The 19,429-nt window shown below is 41.3% G+C and overlaps 1 protein-coding gene across 2 annotated transcripts; it reads left to right on the top strand.

Annotated features, from left to right (window-relative positions):
• The first annotated feature begins 558 nt into the window (after window positions 1–558).
• On the top strand, window positions 559–16,868 carry TMEM114 (transmembrane protein 114). Of its 2 annotated transcripts, XM_075164860.1 has the most exons (4): window positions 559–800; window positions 1,955–2,035; window positions 11,370–11,507; window positions 14,201–16,868. In XM_075164860.1, the coding sequence occupies exons 1-4, from the start codon at window positions 617–619 to the stop codon at window positions 14,431–14,433; spliced, it is 636 nt and encodes a 211-aa protein (XP_075020961.1). In that variant the 5' UTR covers window positions 559–616; the 3' UTR covers window positions 14,434–16,868. The 2 variants fall into 2 exon arrangements, with proteins under 2 accessions (XP_075020961.1, XP_075020962.1); XM_075164861.1 differs by lacking the exon at window positions 11,370–11,507 and having other exon boundaries at window positions 617–800; window positions 14,201–14,433.
• The last annotated feature ends 2,561 nt before the right edge of the window (window positions 16,869–19,429 follow it).

Raw genomic sequence — 19,429 nt, 5'->3', positions numbered from 1 at the left:
CGGCACCTGGAAGGCAAAGAACAAGAGGAAATCTCTTGTAAACAGACAACAACAGAAAGACTGTAAGAACACCAGCACTGCTCCCCAGACCTTGGCTTCTGCTCCCTCCTCTCCTGAAGGACAGTGGTGTCTGGAATGAGGAAGCTTTTGTCCTGAGGTGAGACCATGCGAGAGGTTCAAAGCTGCCTAAGCTATCAGTTTACCCCCCTCCCCGCAGTTTCTGACAGGGATCCCTTTCCAGGAGGGCGGCCTTATCCTCAGGGGCTGCCCGGGCTCAGCGCCCCTCTCCCCACAGACACTCGCCCACAGACCTCCGCGGGGAGAGCCAGGCCAGCGGTCGCGGCTGACAGGCAGGGCGGGAAAGCGAACCGAGCGGGGCCGGGCCGGGCCAGCAGCAGGGTCCGGTCGCGCCCCGGGGAGCGCTGCGGGGCCGGGGCCGAGGCGGGGGTGTTGCGGCGGGACGCGGGGCTGCCCGCTCCGGCCGGCGGCGGGCGAGGAGCGGAGGGAGAAGCCCTTCCCGCCGCGCGGCCGGGGCGGGGCTCGAGGCGGGCTACCTGCGGCGGGCGCCGCTGGCCCCGCGAGGCCGCTGTGCAGGCGGTCTCGCCGAGGCAGCAGCATGAGGGTTCACCTGGGCGTCCTCTCCCTCTTCCTGGCCCTGGTGGGAGTTTCAAGCTTCGTCTTCCTCGTGGTGGCCATCGCGACGGACTTCTGGTACATCATCGATGCCTCCAAGCTGGAGACGTCCCGCAACGGCACGGTCGCCCTCAGCTCGCACTCGGGCCTGTGGCGGACCTGCCGCGGTGAGTGGCGCGGGGCGGGCAGCGCTCCTCCTGCCGCGGGGCGCCGCGTCCCACGCGTGTCGGCCAGCGGCGGGTGGGAGCGGGCTTTGAGCCCTGCCGGCTGCCGGGGGGCAGCTCCGGCGCGTTGCAGTAACTGCTGCGCGGGGGGCCGCGGCAGGCGGTTGCGGTAGCTTCTGGGTTTGGCTTCACTTGTCCAGGAGAGCCGCCCGCTCCCCTGCCGGCGCCCTTACCCAGCGGCGGTTCTTTGTCGAACGTCTCTTGCGTGACTTGCCAAAGGAGGCATGGGGATAGCGAATCTTCTGCTGCTGTAACCTAATTTTACATTAACTTTTAATTCAACCTAATTTAATAAACGTTAACCATTTAGAAGGAGAGAGATGTCTTTTCATTTGACTCGGGGAATTAAGGGGCAAAAGTTCTGGGTTAAAGCCATTAAAATGATAAGTAGTAATATAAAGAATATAAATATAAATACTACTGAACAATATATTCATATACATAAGTAATATAGTAATGTAGTAATATTAATATAAATGATATAAATATAAATATTATTCGTTTGAAATGTGTGTCTATAATATATATATGAATAAAATTAACTTAATCCTATACTAACTAAAGGCAAGTGACTAAAGACTCACCAAGTTCACCAAGTAATTGTACAGCGTTCGGTCTTGCTTGGTATTTCACAGTGTTGGATTTTAATGAAAGATCCATAAACCCTGTGTGGATATTATAGGATTTTCCCCATTTAGTTCAATTTGTATGCCAGGCACATTACTTTTGGTCTTGATTCCACCACTAAAAACAAGGAGTAAGTAATGTTCATGATAGGCAAGAAAGGATGTTACTTCCAGTGGAGCAGGGGAGCAGGGAGCAGGTTAAAGGGATTCTCCCCTTTGCTGCACCCTGAGCCCCACTGAAATGAGCAGATGTTTCCCTCTTGAGTTCAGTGGTCAGGCCCCATGGGAGCCCCATGGCCAATGCTGGGTACTGAAAATCCTCTCCTTTCCTCCCCTACCTAGGAATGACTGTTTTTAAAGCAGATAATATTATATGAATTATATGAACATGCAAAAAAAAAGAGGATAGATATATTGCAATAAGATATTATAGCGTAATTTTTTCTCATTGTTTTTTCCCTTCTCTATCAGTGAGGAGCGAATGTTACCCTTTGATAAACCCCTTCTGGCATGAGAATGCAAACATCACTGATTCACACAGACAGCTTTTGTGTGAGTAACTTTTGTATTATTTCTATACTTCCATCCACCCTACCCTCCCTCCTTGTCCACTTACAAGGTCCCATTTTTGATTCAGAGGGGGAGCTCTTTGAGATAGTGTTATGAGTACAATATCTGTCACTGCATGTGGTCTTTAATTGGGATTACTGTTGAAATAACCATCTATTTGATGTCAAGTTCAGCAAATTTCTTCCACGGGAACAAGATGTTTCTGCCTGGAATGGCTCAGGAAGGTACACATTGTTAAAAATAAAAGGCAAAAATGTTCAAAATCCCCTCAAAAGAGTTTAATCACTGAAAATGCTTAAGCACACATTTAAACTAATCTTTAAGACAGCTACTTATCTACCCTTTCAGTGGGATTCCTTGTACTAAAAAAAATCTTAAGTATGTGGGAATTTAAGAAAATAAATCAATGACTAAAAGCAGTTTAAAAATTCTCACGACTTTTCGCCCGAGTTTGCCCGAGTGCAAACATTGTGTTCAAAAAGGTTACTTTAAATTTCTAACTGCGTTGGTTGGTATTTACTTCTTTTTCTTAAATTCATTTGTCAATGTCGGAATGTTTTCAGAAAGTCCAAACTAAACATTTTTAAATACTTTCAGGCTTCTCCTAAAAGATGATTTAGCTTCTTTGCATCACATTCTGCACAATGCTTTGCTCATACATGCTTGTATATGGACTTGATTTTTTTTTTATTTTTTATCACCTCTCCTCTCTGACTCTGGCTGTTTTCCCTTGCAAGCAGAATATATGCATTTGTCCTGTGTCTTAAAATGGTATTCGTTCCCTCAAAACCAGCCATTTCCCTGAGCAATCCTTCACAGAGGCTTAGAGTGTCCTTAGTCTCTTGGAGCAGCATCTCGTGATATAGCTAAACGTGCAGCAAACGCGGCAAAGTAAGCCTATGAGGTACAGATGCTAATGCAGCTGTGTTGCAACAGTAACTAGAAAGTTAAAGTAGGAATAAGATCCCAGCAGGCTACTGAAACAGCCGTACAAACATATTGACAGGTTCAAGACTAACAGCACAGACTGTCTCTCTGTGCTTTCAAATTGAAAGGTGCCATTTCTTTAATCTTCCTTGCTTAAGACAGAGGGCCTTAGCTGCTTGATGTTGCTGAAAACTCTGAGGATCAGTGAAAATGATTATCTGCTGGATCACTTACGCCTTTGAGGGTTCGAAGTTAATTGTCTGGTGATCACATTTTAAGTGTGAGCACCTCAACTATTGTGTTGGGGATAGTCTAAAATTTCAGGATAAAATTATTATTGTTTAAAAAGTTGCGTTCATATTTGCAAAAGATACATCTGTCATTTTTCTCAGGTGAGGAGATTTTAGATTACAGCTCTTCAATGAGAGCTGAATTCTGCAAAAACAAAAGCAGAGACTATACAGAGCTCTTTTTGTTACAAAAATGATGTTGGCTTGGAAACAAAGGACAGCTCTTTGGTAGTCATGAAGTCATGTAAGAAAATAGTGAATATGAGTAAAAATTGGATTCATAACTATGTTTACAGACTCTTCCAAGCCTCAGAGAAATTTTTTATCTCTTGCTGCCATATCAAGTACTACTTTTAGGTTCCTGGACAAGAGTTCAGGTCTGCAAAGACACTTGCAGATTTTTTATTAAAAGCAGGCCTAAATGCTTATAAATGCCTAAAATGCCTAAAAGTGATGAGATAAGAAATCAGAGATACTTTCATTGAAAGAACCTACTAGGTTTGATTAGAATGCCCTACAGAGTGAACTTTTTGATATTTTAGATGTTCAACTTCAATGCAGTTTCAGTGTGGTGAGGCTACAGACCCACAGCAATAGCAGCTGAACATAGGAAGTACCATGTCAGTACTTCTTACTTCTAAGAAATATAGATATTTCTAAGTGACATCTAGGTTTGGTACTGAGATACAACCTTCTACTTCATCCTTACACTTCTTAAACGTTTTCTGACTGTGGTCACTGAATCATATTTAGGCAGATCAGGGCAAATCTTCATCTTCATCTACAACACATTTTAACTAGAATTTTAGAGGACAATTCTGGGATCATGGATTCCAGTGTAGTTGCAGTAATTTCTTCATGTGTTGCTATATGGGGTAAACAGGCTAACTGCATAGCTTTAATCAGTTACTTCAAAAAATTATTTTTTTCTGTGTGTGTGCCTGTTCAGGTATCTGAGGCACATTCACATGGAATTAATCTCATTCTATCTAGCTGTACACCCATATTTCTCACTGTTCGATTGACAGACTGAATTTCAGTAGCTCTGGCAACACCAAATGTGTTTCTTGCCCATTATTCCTAAAAAAATTTAGAAAGGCTGTCTCCTAATGCAGGCACTTAAGTACCACGTCAGGAATCCTGTCCCCCATTCTTCAGAGTTCCCATACTCTTCCTGGCATGACTTAACTAGACACAAGTGCCCAAAAGATGGGAGAAAGTCTATACTTGAGTGCAAAGAGCTGGGTCTAAGTGGAAACAGAAGTGCTGGTCACTGCCAGAAGACAAACCCTTCATTAGAGAATGAAAAGCCTTCACATTCCCTCTCTCCACATTTCCAATCTCTCTCCTATTCATTCCCAGCAGATTCCTTTTAGGCTTTAAGTAGAGCTCCTGGCACATTAAAAAAATTGGACATACAAGCTAAAGTTCTGTGCTACCAGCAATATTACTCAGGCAATCAACCTAGGTCTTGTTAAGCCTGAGAGTATGATGTATTTTCACATCACGGGAGTACTCTTTATCAATTTCTCTAATGGATTAGACATAACCATGCCTTCTCCTGTACATTAAGCTTCCATTTCTTTTCTTACCACTCCCTCCAGCTGAACATCTGGCATATACTCTCTCTCCCCCTCAAACCCACAATGTATAAAATATTTTCCTACTACAGATTACATTATGGCATGGTTATATATTTGCTTAAAAAATCAGCCGCTGTCTAAAGAAAGATACGACTAGACTACCTACCACTAGCTTTTCTAAAATTTCTGCATTTAAAAAAAAAATCATTTTACCGGAGATGTACATTTTCCTCTGTCCCATATAGCATTAAGTGTCACTTTTCACAATTTAGACAGTTATTAGGGTCTCTTGGTGACCACTAAGATTAAAGATACTCCTCTGAAAGTCACCTTTAAAACTGAAATCTCTCAGCAAAGGCACCCCAGATATCTTGTTTTGCCATGCATTCTCCTGTGCCAGCTATGGGAGACAAGCAGAAAGAGCACCTTTTTTTCATGATGAGCTGAATCCATCTCTCACTAAATTGTAAAAGAAGGATGTCACTCTGACTTCAAAGGAAGCTGCATCAGGAGTTCTGAGCAACTTTGCCATTTTGCAGTAGAGGAAACATAACATTCAAAATCATATCTAATGTGATCACATACAGAGAGAGGGAAGTTGGTGTGTAGAAGGAATGACAGTATTTAATCTACTGAAAAATTTTCCCCAAGAGTTGCAGCTTTGTAAAATAATTTCTTTAAAAACAAACAAACAAACAAACAAACAAAAAACCCAAACCCAACAAGTTACATTGGGGAAAGGTTACTCTTGGGCGTTTTTGTGATATAAATATTTGTCATTTACCAATGTCTGTATTGTTAATAACTAGTAAATATTACTATAGATTTAGCTAAAGACAGCACCAGTGTAATCCCTGCAAAATGAAAAATTTTGTAAATATTTCTAATCAAAATCAATTTGTACTCTGGACTTGGTTCAAGTACTTCTTGTAGGACAGACGAGCTGTCAAAAGAAGAAAGTAATGTGTTTGCTGGATACTCATGTATCCTGTCAAAACTCTTCTATGAGCTTGACTTTTTGGAAACTCAAGTAACCTGTTCCTATGTGTCTCAGTTATGGCTGGATAGTGACCCCTGCTTGGTAACATAAAAATTACTTCCATCTACATTCTTCTGAACTAAATGTTATATGATTTGCTTATACTAGAAAGCTGTAGCTAAGGTTTTTTTCAAAGCATGGTGAAATTTGTTAAAATGTGGAGATTTTTTTTGTGTGACTTCCCCCCCTCCTCTTATAGTTTAAAACCAAATGGCCACAAAGTTTTTTTTTTTTTTTTTTCTTTTGGCACATCAAAGCAACATCTATAACATGTTATTTGGCCAAAATGTAAAAGGCCATTTTGGTCCAAAGATGCAAACAGTTGCAAAATTACAAAACAGATCATTTCTCTTGAATATTAACTGGTGCACCCCAAACCCATCTACACTGCAGAGCTGGGGCTAGTGTTCTGAAAAATCACGTGGGAGGAACTACTGTTATTTCTTAACGGCTGCCTGGTTTGCCCCTGACACACAAACCAGCTGCATTAGGTACCTACAAGGTATGACTAAGCTTCTGACAATCCTGATTTTTTGTTAGTGACATGAACATCATGGCCAGTGATTGATATCCTGTTACAAGTCACTTTTTAGTGCTCTGCTCTATTCCTGAGCTATCCAGAGATGATCAGTTAATGGATGTGGTTTCCACTTATGTATGGCTGGAAGAAAATGTTTTTCTTTTTATAAAACCAAGACTGGAGTGTGCAGCTGCCCATGCACAAATGCTTAAATTATTCTCCCCAGAGTATTTTTATTTTTTCTTTTTTAGACATCAATGTAGCTGGAACCATGAGGCTGCAGACAAGTTAGTGCTTCCTGCAGGGAGGTTAGTGCTTCCTGTAGGGAAACAATCTTTGCAGCAGGGGCAGTTACCAATACCTCAGTTGTTTAATGCAACAGTTGCCTTGGTTTCTTCCTCAACAGTAATAGTACAGTTAAACTAGACTAGATTTCCTTACAGCATGTGGACCCTGTAACAGTCACTAACCAGCTGCTTTCACATGTCTCCCCACTCTTTATAGGCCTGCTTCATTTTCACTGTGTTACATGTTTATACTCCTGCTCCTAGTCCCAGAATGCCTTATTCTTTGGCTGCCATTACATTTTTCCTGGGGGATTTACAGTTCTTCACAATTTTTCCTTTTGGTTTTAAGATGTCAGAAGGAAACAACTAGGGCTGGAATACCTGGCAAGAGCCAGTTCAGAGACCAAGTGAAATAAGACCCAAATGATGTACATAAAAATTCTAACTTAATTGATATGGTAGGATCTGCTTTGTTTCTGAGCAACAGTGCAGTGGTCCTTCAAAGAGGTTCCAGTGAACATTTGCTTAGATACTTACAGAAAATATTACAATAAATATATACAAATATCTGAGATAACGTTAGCATTGCTGCAGCCGAGACCTAATGAGTGACAGCTTCTGATGAACGTTCTCATTTACAAACTCATTGGTATCGTAGCAATAGAATGTGAACCACTTGTGCATCGCTTACGTTTATCATTCTACCTATTCCTATTATTGAAGGTTTTCATCAGTGCTCACCTGTACCAAGTTTAGCATAATTTTATTTCTACTGTCTGCAATTTGTCTTCCAGTTTAGCTCAGAGACTTGTTGCATGAGAAGAACACAAAGCCAAAACTTTTAAGACAGAGTCCAGAGCTTAGCGAATTATCCTGGGGTATCCTGACCCTGTGACCTCTCATCCACCATCATCTTTTCTCTACTGAACAGGACGGAATCCAGGCCTTCATGTCCCTGGGGTTCAAGCCCAGAAGTCTCACATTTAGCCATAGACAGCAGTTCTTTTCTGTTGCTTGTTGTTTCCTTCCTTCCTTCCTTACAAGCAAGTCAGGCTTTCTCAGTGCACTGTTTCTTCCTGGCTTTGCCAAGTCTTCCCAGAGCAGCCCCACTGGTTTTAGCTACTGCCAGCATTCTGTTTCAGCTAGAGGCTTTTTTCTTTCTAACTGGCTATTTAGTTACTGCTGGAGGAGATAAACAGGTCCTTAATTAAGCTCTTCTGAGCTGCTGCCATTTGGAGTATTTCTGATGAGGTGACTATTACAGATTTCTAGAGACTATTTGGTATTATAAGCTGTGCAAAGAAATCCAAAGTTTAGTTTGAAACAATTAAGATCCAGCATGTTAACAAGAGATGATTAACCAAACTGCTAGATCTGCAGTTGGTTACGTTTGACCCCGTTCAATTTTTCATTCCACAAATTTCTGTTACAAACAACTCATCAACAACTGTGTTGGGTGGTAGTTTAGAAATGTCTGCCAAATTCACAGATCTGGACACACACTGAAGATGGCATTCTTGCAGGTGTTTGGTCAGACCTCTACTAAAACAGCTTTGGCTACCTGATGTAAAACTTCATTAATTCAGATCAAGCAATTAAAGTATCTTTTGCTACAAAAAAATGGAGTGTTTTTTAAAAGTTCATCAGTTTGTTTCAGTATTTTCAAGATTAAGCTATTGGATCTTTCGTGTTGGATTGGCAGGGAACTCAGGCGTTGAGAAACAGATGTGAGAAACTGAATTCTGTTTTACAGGAAAGTGCACATACGTCTTCTTGTGCAAAATACTTTTTCATTTTTCAATACTAGATTAATTTCATCAAAATGAAGACAGTTATATGTATAATACAAAATGCACAAATATGTATTTCAACACAATCTAAAAAACACTCAAATGACTGCAAAATAAATGTTATATCTTCTTTCACAGATGATTATTGAAGACAGAAACATAGTAAAGATATTTTGAGTCATGTCCTTCTATAAACTAATTCTGTCCCTCTAATCAAGGAATATAATGGCATAATATCCTATGCCAGATGGCATGAATTCAGATTCCTGAGTGGTTTCCATGGCAGCATTTTAAAATAAGTTTCCCAGGCAGTTGCAAGTTTCATAGAAGAAGGACAAATGGGTATTAGGTATTGAACTAGAACACTAGAGGTCATAAAAGTGCTGTTCAACCAAATACAATCCATTAAATATTTGATTTTAAAAAAGCTGCAGGTGATTCACAAGAAATGCAGTCCCAGCTGTGTGTAGGAAAAGTAAGGCTCTGTCACAGTGGGATTTGTGGGTTTCAGCTGAGGTATCCCTAAAACCTATCTTTTCACTGAAGAGGGCATAAAAATCAGAGTTATTCTGATGTTACATGCAACTGTCAGGGATCGTTAATGTAATCTATGACACTCCCCAGGAGAATACTCTGGTATGGATTTGTTTTCCCTTTGCTTCAGAAGAAAAGGTTACATTCAGAGCCTTATCTTCTTCACCCGCACTTGTCCTGGCTAAGGTTACAGTCCTAGCTGCAGTAACTGAAATCACACCATGTAAAGGAAAGTCAAAGAAACAGCAACTGTTAGTGCTACCGTATAGTTTGTTAGCAGCAACTTTGACTGGTGAGGGACACCTGGAAAATCACAAAGCACAGGCCCAGTGATGATCTTGTTTGTGTTTCTTCCCTCCCAGCAAAGCCAGGTCTGAGGACAGAGTTGCACCATTCTTACATTCTTACTTTTAAAGTGTTAATTGGATCAGATTTTATCCCCCCCCCAAGGCCTCTTCACCTCTTACATGCAAGACCAAATCTAAGAGGACACATAGATGTCAAACCAGTGGGGAATCAAAATGAGACCTAATACCCTCAGGAAGCACAAACGGGGCGGAAGACTAGCCTGTTCCGTCTGCCTCTCGAGAATACGAGAACTGAATTGTGTGCCAAATCTCTCTTCTGTCACATCATGTCGCATCCCTGACAACCACTTCTAACCATAAAAAACTCCTGCACGAAGTTCCATGGTTATTTCTCCTCTTGGTGTTCAACTAAGATTTGCAAACCGTTTTGACATACTGGTTTATACACAGTAAGCTGAAGATTTATTTGACCGTTAGTGTCTGAGAATTGCTATAGGTTGGGTTTCTTAGCCAGCAACAGCAGCCATGGCCAGTTTTGCTGAAGGAGAGCCCATGGAGTATCCTCAGATTTAGTAGCAAGGAGAGAAAGTGCTCCCTTCAATGCAGAATGCTGAATTCGTGCTTTCAGAGCATCACCTGATCCTGATGTGGGCATATGTGAGACTATGAGAATATAAAACCAGCGTAAGTAAAACGAAGTGGAAGAACAATAGGGTCACTTCCCAAAACTTTGTCATATGCCGCATTTTTCCTTGTGAGCATGTTCTGTGCTACACAAAACAAATAATTATGCCTTGAAACCACATTCCACTCAAGTAAAGAAGGCAACAGTGTCTGCCTTGATCCCATGCAGGCTGTTCTAACCTTCCACGGTTCTAGAACTGAACAGAGATACGTACAGAATTGTGTCTTGTCTTTATAATGACATTGAAGAGGATAAGCTGGATCCTTTAACCAGTGGCAGGTGGAGTACCTCCACTTCAGTAGGCAGTTACAGTGACTTAAAAAAATTGATCGTCTGATCACACACAAACTGTGATCTCTTAACTGACTCCTTTTCCTTGGGAACCAGCTAATGTTGTATTGTTGTTCCTCTGTGAAATTAATGAGACACTGAAGCCCAGAGCCCTTCAGAAAATGGATTTTAAGTTTTCCTATCTCAGTAACTCTGCACTTCACTCTGGTATGAAATAAATGGATACTAGAAGCTGGAATTACTTTTTTTTGTTATTATTCTAGAAAAGCTTGCGTTGAATGTTGTGGATAGATTGCATGGGAGGGAACAATGACACAAAGATGGTTTATGATGGAAAAAACAGTGTGATATGAAAAAATACATAGCAACCCTCTGTTTACACAGCTATTAAAACATTACAGGGATCAATAAAGACTAATATAAAACATTTTGCACGGGAGGAAGCAACCAGGATAGGTTAATATCCTTAGTGAAGCTGCTGTAGAAAACAATGACAGACACAGAATCAGAGCTGGATGGGAAAATTTACCTCTAATTGATGGTCAGTTGCAACAAAGGAAAAGGTCAACAATTTGCTAAATCAGCTCAGCAGAGGACATGTAACAGAAAAGAAAATATTTAACCAAAGCATCTGCTGGATCTCACCACCCAAACAGAACAATGCCACTCACTGTGATCTGTACGATTCAGATAACCAGGACTACTTTTCATTAAGGTTGTCAGTGACTACCTGATATGCAATGCATCACTTGTTATCCAGCTAGGCTTAATATCTGAGAACAGTTTAATTGCTTAAATATATCCATGTAGACGTATCCTTTGTATTTGTGGTCTCTGTTTGAAACACAGGCTGTGATTCTGTGAAGGGCTTGCTCTGTATGTTACCTTTTTCTCCGTACCATATATTTGTCCTGCCGACTTAAACTGAAGAACCAAGAGATTGCCCAACCCTTGTTTGTGCAGCACAGAATAAGGCTTTGATCCTGATCGGGGCCTCTGCACTCAATAATTATTAGCACATAATAAAATATTAAAATATTAACTTTCTTCATTTTTCTTCAGACATGCATGGAACATTTGTCATACTGATGCCCCTCAGCCTGATATTGATGATTTTTGGAGGAATGACTGGATTCATCAGTATTGTTGCCAGGGCCTACCTACTGCTTCTAATGACGGGACTGCTTTTTCTTTTTGGAGGTACTGTATCAGACTGCCAGCTTAACTGTTATAAATAATAAGAGATTCTATCTGGGAAACATCACTTTGTCTTCCAGGGGAAAAAAAACTAAGCAAGAGTTTGCTTTCAGAATAATGCTGGTGTTGATTCACTTGGTGTCTGCTCAGCTCCTGACAGGATTCTGGAGTAGAAAGCTGCCACTTAGAGTCAGGAAAGGCAAATAATCACACACAACCATACATCCTTGTAGAGTGAGTCACACTTTGAACACAATGTGTTTGCTGTGCCCATTAACACAAAAGATTTAATACCTTCTCAGCACAGTGCCCAAATTCTTTACAGACAGGGTAATGGAGTAACGGAGAAGTGACTTTGGAATTAGTAAAGCATAGGGTTTGATAACTTTGCACAGATCTTACAACTATTAAGAAAACTGACTTTGTTTCAAAGGCATTTGCATGTTCCCGAAAAGGTCTTGCTAGGCATTCCTGGGTTAGCTTCACTGCTAGTTTTGAACTAAGTGGTGTCCCCAAACTGCAGATCACAAAAGGAAACCCCGAAGAGTTATTTTAGTTGAAGTGTAACATTTCAATTTGAAGCTAGTAACATTCTTTTACATTTTATTTTTTATTATTTTTGCTGTAACCAAAACCTCTGTGTTTTAGAAAGTCATTTATGAATTAAAACTAAAAACATTCTGTCAAAGTAGGAAAACTGGGTTTAAATCCATCTCCATTTTCTTCTCCAAATAGATTTTCAGTACTGTTTCACAATGTAACTTGAAACAGAAATTTTCCCCAACAGAAAAGGGGATCTTCAGTATTGGCCCTCATCACCTGATCATACAGTCCTGTTTCTAAGAAGAGAATGATAAGAGATTGCTGGAAGCAAATGCTGCTGTTTCAAAGTCTTGACTGACCTTTTTAGTCTGAAATGCTCTTACAAAGACTAACCATCCCCCATTACGCTTTTCTTCTGCAAAAAAAAAAAAGTAGCTTCTATTTCCTTAGAACATCAGAAAGCTGTATTCACTAAAAAGGCTTAGGCTATTTGAAAACTACTCCAAATAATAAGTGAAGGATGAAAGGCTGCGAAGTGCAAAGCATGATTATCCTGCTGAGGAGTGGAGTCCTGTGCCTTTCTAAGACACTTGGGGTTGCAAAGAGGGAAAGGAAACACAAAGACAGTATTAGGAGAGGGGTCCTTGAGTATGTTCTGAAGGTGCAACAAGTGCTATTTCCCAGACAGTGTGAACAGACTGCAGGGTGGCCTTTGGTGTGAGACCAGACCCTCCTCCCGCTCAGGCAGTATCGTTCAGCTGTTTCAGCTGCACTGAGGCTTGATACATGGAATGGGCATGCACAGTTTTATAGGATATTCCAGTTCACAAAGTTCGATATTGATAGTTCTGTCTCAGCAGAAAGAAATATTTTATGATGCAATTCCAGAAACCTGAGTTTTTTTGAAAATACCAGAACTGATATGTTCCACATCCCAGACATCCTACATGCTTCCCCATTTTTTCTGAAATGTGGCCACATTTAAGGGGGATCACAGAACTCAGCATACCTTGTTGAAAATGTCAACAAAACAGTCATTTGTATTTCTGCTGACGAAAGGTATAAAGTGATTTTTTTCCCCCCTTGCGGAGGACTAGAATAAGGTACAGGCATCATAGCATGATTAAAATCAGGAATATGAGTATGAATTTTGACTTGCATAACCCAATACACTTCTGTCTTGGTTTGTCCTTACTCAAACTTGTCTTTCTGGCAAAAATGCAGACTCATCTAGACATACTGTGATTTAACAGAAAGCCAGACCAAAATTTTTCTCCCTCAGAATCAGATAAGACACTATCTTGTCCTCCAAGCGTTCCAGTATCTACTTTCCCTGGGCTACAGTCCTTTAATCCAGGGCCTTTCTATAGTGTCTTTCCTGCCACTGATCCAGGAAAGTCATAAGTTAGTATATATCCTTTGAGTCACATAGATGCCAGGCCCAGGATGTAGCATGTACTTGTGCTAGATGTGCCTTTCCCTAAGTTTGCTAGCTTCTGTACTGTCCTTTCATTCTGAAAACATCTGGTTTCTTGTTTGAGTGCCTTTATTAATTTATTTTTAGTCTGCTCCAAGGATGTCTTTGGCTCAATTATTTGGAAGTGATGAATAGCCGTGACTCCACAACACTTGGTGGAAGGTGACAGTAAAGACCAACACATTTACATTGAACACTCAAAACTTACAATACTCAAAATTAGAAACCAGCCTAAATTCAGGTCACTGACATGAAATGCAAGAATCTCTGTCTCCATGGGCTTTCTTGCATAGAGGTAGACAACTGTACGTGGTGCACAGCAGTGAGAAATCGGGATGCATTATAATACAGTATTGAAAACAGAGATGTACATGCATTAGATATCTGTAAAAGACATGACTATGTTTTTATTGTGGGAGGCTTGCTGTCATACTTTTCGATTCAGTATTTAACCGTGAGAACACATGAAACTCAATGGACAGAAATAACCCTCCCTTAGTTCCCTCTCACCCTTCCCCAAAAAACAGCCTCAACTAGATTTCAAAGGTAAACAGAAGCTGACTGGCCATCAGGGTAGATAGGAAGGAGTGGCAAAGAAGCCCCAAGAGATATCAAATTAATTATTTTTAATTTCTGCAGTGGATGCTAACTAGCTGAATATGTTTTTCTTTCCCAGCTCTTGTTACACTTACTGGGATCAGTGTCTATATTGCATATTCAGCTGCTGCCTTCGAAGAAGCTGTCTGCCTCCTGAGGAGTAAGGATCTCCTGGTAGAAATCGACATCAGGTTTGGCTGGTCGCTGGCACTAGTCTGGATCTCCTTTGTCACAGAAGTGCTCACCGGGGCTGTGTTTCTCCTGGCAGCAAGAGTTGTGGGCCTGAAACGGCGACGTGAACAGGCGTTGTGAACAACAGGTATCAGTGCAACAACAGAACCCTGCAGAGCCTAGAAATGTGGATTGCTTGGTCCATCTGGTCACTAGGTTAATAAAAGTGGCAAGGCTGTGACTGAGTATCTTGCCAGCTGCCATAAACCGTTCTCACAGAGCTATAAAACACAAAGATAAATCAGTAAAACATTTCAAGTGTTGTCAATAAGGAAACCCTTGTGACTTTAGAAAAAAGTACATTGCAGTGTTAGTGTTTCCAAAATAATTTCAGCTGGCAGCTTATAAGACATCTCCATTCATTGCTTAGAACAAGACAGATTTCTTGCTTTCTTCTCTCCTTTCTGCTGTCCTAGCAAAGTGCCTCAGAGCACCTGGCGGGCCAGTCTGCACGGTCTACTTAGCTTTTGGTTTCTCCTCTGAGACTCCTAATAAGTACACCTAGGATTCCAGTCATGTTGGCAGCCTCTACTAGCAGGGCTGCTCTGAGGTGGCTACTTTGTGGTAGGTCGCGTGACCTTCCTGCTGCCTTTGGAGGATCATAGAGATATATGATGTCTATACGCCTGAACCCAGAGAGAGGGTGTGAGGCGAAAATGTCCTCAATTAGTATTGAATACTTAACATGGTTTTGTTGCACAAAGTAAAATCAAAAGTAAAGATCCAGCATAGGAAGAACTTTAGAATTTGGAGAACTCCAGTGATAATCCCCAGCACTAGGGCATGGCTAGGACATCTAGTGAGGTAGTATTAATCTTTACTCTGGTGTACACCTTCCGTATTTATAGGATCTTTCTTTTCCCTCATGTATCCCCAAAGAGGCCCTCCTCTCTCCTGTACCACAATCACACTATTTCTTTGTGACAACACACAAAAATGAGATGATTTGAGAAACCAGAGAATGCCAGATGCCTAATCCATGTCAGCTATGTGTAATGTCTAAGGAGAGACACACCATCATGTTCTCTTTCCTAAAATCGTTACTTACAGGGTGAAAACAAAGAAATGAGTCATTTTCTAAAAATGAGCTTTGGGGCTGTGATAAAATGAAAGGATATAAGGCCTAGATACTGTGAATAATTTGGTATTAGTTATCTGGCAGACGGTAGTGGCTCTGGTGGTGAAGTCCTGAAGTGCAGTGCCATGGTGAGTGTACTCACGTTTGTGTAGCCACAGTGTAATGAGAAAGCTACAGCTGCTTTTCCAGGTGTTTGAACTAACTGCTGCAGCCAGCCCCAACCTAGCCGATGCTGAGGCTACATACTTACCTCTTTCAGCTTATTACTAGCTGCTTTTTCAATTCTGTAATGCAGAAGATGTATCTGATGCATTTCCCTGTTTTTGCTTAGCAATTTTGATGATGTTTCCTTTTCATGAAGTCAGTAACATGCTTTGTGCTAGAATATGTTTTAACTTGTGCTGAAAACTGCTGAGTAAAACTGAACAGAGGGGATACCTGAATTTCATCTTCGATGCCAAGCAAGCAATCTAGTTTTTCTTTATTAATTTTTCATCTGGGTAATAGTGTTTAAGAGAAAATTTGCTCCAGTGCCCACTGAAGTCAATGAAGAAATTTTCCTCAACCACTGTGGCTTGGGATGAAGACTTGACTGCGTTAACAGTTCAAGACTGTGACTCAGGAGCTGTGTCAGCAAGGCACACTGTGTCATTGGGCAAGTCCCTTGTACTTCCTCCAGTAGTGCAAAGGGCATCATTTACCTACCTCTGTTAAATATCAGAACAATTTTATCATTGTGTCTTGTGTTAAAGACTGCACATTTACTCTTACTGAGCTCAGCTCTGATCTTAGTCCCACAGTACCAATTACTTTACAAAAAATAGCATCAGGGAGCTTCCAAGAGCTTATAGTCTTTGGAGATGTAAGGAAACATTATATTACTACCATGCTGTGAATGGAGAACTGAGGCAGAAAAACTGCCCAAGGTCACATGAAACCAGAGTTTCTGAATCCCAGTTTAAGACCTTAGTTGGCAGACCTTGCTTGTTATCAGAATGAAATAAGGGTAGAAATCCTGAATAGACTGAGCAGTAGAAATTCTGTGAATAGACAATACAATTTTGTAATTCTCACTTGCTCCCACATTGGTTTTCACATATTTTCCATGTTGCCTTATGTTGGGACTGTGTAATTGAGTCATTTTACAAGTTAAAGCACACCAAATCAGCTCTATAAGAAAAGTAAGAAAAAAAAACATTTGTAGCCAAAATTCCATGTGCTTAAGTGAATTACATAAAATGTAATATTTCTATGTTTTGGTGCTGACGAAGCTATTTATAATACAATTTGTATGATGTTACTCAGACATCACTGTAAGCTATAATAGTAAAATACCATCTGAGGGTTTTTGGAGTATTTATTACAGATGTTATTTCACAGTGGTTTTGAATGTTGTAAAATTAAATAAAATGACATCTCAGAGCTGGAAATTATTTACAAAGACATGGAAGAACTAAGATATATATTTTTCTTTAACTTTCTCTGCAGATCTATTCTACAGTTTATATGATGCTTTTGAAGTGCGTGTGTGACATGTGGTAGGTATTTATAAGATACTTATGCAGCTATAATAGAAAATACTCAAGTGATCAAATCTAATTAGAAAGCCAATGAATCTGTTATTGAATTAGAGCAATTCTCATTTCCATGGCTTTCCTAAATTTCTCATTCTGGCTTCCTGCAATATCTGGCACAATGATAATAAAGAGTATCTTCTGCTCCTGAATATTTGTATAACCCCCGAATTTCTCTGAAATTCCTTCTGAATACAAAGAAAAAAGGTCGTTTGGAATAGTCAAATAAGCCTTGACATTTTGAAGAATTATGCTAGAAAGAGAAAACATCCTGGAAAGGACTTTATGTAATTTCATACAAGTGACCTTATCAACTTCTTCCTCTTACTGAAACTAGTGTTTATTTAATACCCAGTTCTTTGCTGTATTTTCCCCAAAATGCATTACTGAGATGAGAACACTGACTGTTCCCATTACTTTCTGGTGAAACTCATAGGTAATTGGCCACATTTAAAGTGAAGAAAGACATACTGAGCAGAACAGTACAGTTTGAGAGGGTAGAGTGCATAGAGCTAATGGCCAATACTAGTCACTAATTTAAAGGCTTCCTCAAGGGATGGCAGAGAAGGATAGAGGAGGTCAAAGGAATCCCTGAGGGTGAAAAAACTGCAGATATACAAGACATTTAGAGGAGATGCTGGTGAATATAATGTAGACATGAAACCACAAGGATTCAGTCTGGGTCTGTGCTGTTCCTGAGCTGGCTCCTGCAGAGCAGTTTGGATGTCTCTGTATACCCGCCTCTGATGACCAAGGGCACATTATTGGTTCAGACACAGCTTCAGTTAAAGTAGCTCCATGCATTTCTTGATCACTGATCCAAAGCCAGTAGACTTGACTGACTCCATGCAGACACATGTGATTCATAATTTCCTCCTTCCAAATTTAAAAGGATGGCAGGCTGGAGACCAAACAGGACATGCTTTGTCCATGCCTGGTTGGTCAGCAGAGGGAGAGAGCCAGAATCTGCCCAGAACCTCTCCACTAAGGTGACCACAGCAAGGCATGGAGTGCCTGCCCACTGAAGCTGTTAAGGGAAACTGGAACTGGCCCATGAGATAGATCCAAAAGACTTAGATTTTCCCAAGCTTGATTGACACCAAGTAACCTTGACCTCCAATTTTATCACTTGTTTTGCATTATTTTGCAAATAAAATCCAATGGTGTCAAACTATTTGTCATGGTTTAAAGCCAGCTGGCAACTAAGCCCCACACAGCTGCTCGCTCGCTCCCCCCCAGTGGGATGGGGGAGAGAATCAGCAGGGTAAAAGTGAGAAAACTTGTGGGCTGAGATAAAGACAGTTTAATAGGTAAAGCAAAAGCCTTGCTCGCAAACAAAGCAAAACAAGGAATTCATTCACTCCTTCCCATCGGCAGGCAGGTGTTCAGCCATCCCCAGGAAAGCAGGGCTCCATCACACATAACCGTTACTTGGGAAGACAAACACCATCACTCCGAACGTTCCCCCTTCCTTCTTCTTCCCCCAGCTGTATATGCTGAGCATGACGTCATATGGTGTGGGATATCCCTTTGGTCAGTTGGGGTCAGCTGTCCCAGCCGTGTCCCCTCCCAGCTCCTTGTGCCCCCCCAGCCTCCCTGCTGGTGGGGTGGGGTGAGGAGCAGCAAAGGCCTTGACTGTGTGTAAGCACTGCTCAGCAGGAAGAAAAACATCCCTGGGTTATCAACACTGTTTTCAGCACGAATCCAAAACATAGCCCCATGCTAGCTACTGTGAAGAAAATTAACTCTATCCCAGCCAAACACAGCACATTCTCCACCCCTTATTCCATACCATTTACATCATGCTCAGGTCCCACACTATCCAATACATCTTCATTAACCACCGCCCCCCTTCCCATCCTTTGATAAAATACACAGATATCATTCCCTTAGTCTATGGACCACCCTTATAAAATGTCCACAAAATGTCCATTGAGTTCATTTAGTCCATGACTTTGGGCTCCATCTGTTATGGTGGTCACTCAGGACAGGAGAGGTTGTGTGTTGCGTGGAGTTACTGGCACCAAAGCCAGCTCAGGTTGGGTCACTGCTGCACTTGCACTGCTTCTTGTAAGGCTTGTCCTCCATTGGTTCAGGTGGTTCCTGCTATAGTCATTCCTATAACATGCAACTCAAATCCTGGGTTACAACTATTTAAAGGTATTTCCATTACAATCTCCACCCCTGGTCCCTTTGGACCAGACCATCGGGTTTAACATTGCAATGAACTCCTCCCCTTGCCCCTGCTCTGGCCTGGACTTATCCACAGACTGCAGTCCCTTAGGGGTGTACCTGCTCCACGGAGCCTTATCTATGAGCCACAGTCTTTCCAGGGGCACAGCTGCTGTGGCATAGACTTATCCACAGCCTCAGTTGCTCTGAGGTCCACCTCTTCTAGTGTGGCCTTCTCCGTGGGCCACAATGC

Source organism: Calonectris borealis, chromosome 16 (genome assembly GCF_964195595.1).
Source record: "Calonectris borealis chromosome 16, bCalBor7.hap1.2, whole genome shotgun sequence".
NCBI lineage: Eukaryota > Metazoa > Chordata > Aves > Procellariiformes > Procellariidae > Calonectris > Calonectris borealis.
The sequence above is the reverse complement of the archived record's forward strand: the minus strand, read 5'-3'. Positions and strand labels throughout refer to the sequence as shown.

What these genes read in the sequence shown, in the direction of transcription:
- TMEM114 (XM_075164860.1), top strand. Translation starts at nt 617, where the DNA reads ATGAGGGTTCACCTGGGCGTCCTCTCCCTCTTCCTGGCCCTGGTGGGA. An exon ending in CCTGTGGCGGACCTGCCGCG is followed by an intron (nt 801 to 1,954) that starts GTGAGTGGCGCG and finishes CTTCTCTATCAG; the next exon opens with TGAGGAGCGAATGTTACCCT. An exon ending in ACTGCTTTTTCTTTTTGGAG is followed by an intron (nt 11,508 to 14,200) that starts GTACTGTATCAG and finishes TTTCTTTCCCAG; the next exon opens with CTCTTGTTACACTTACTGGG.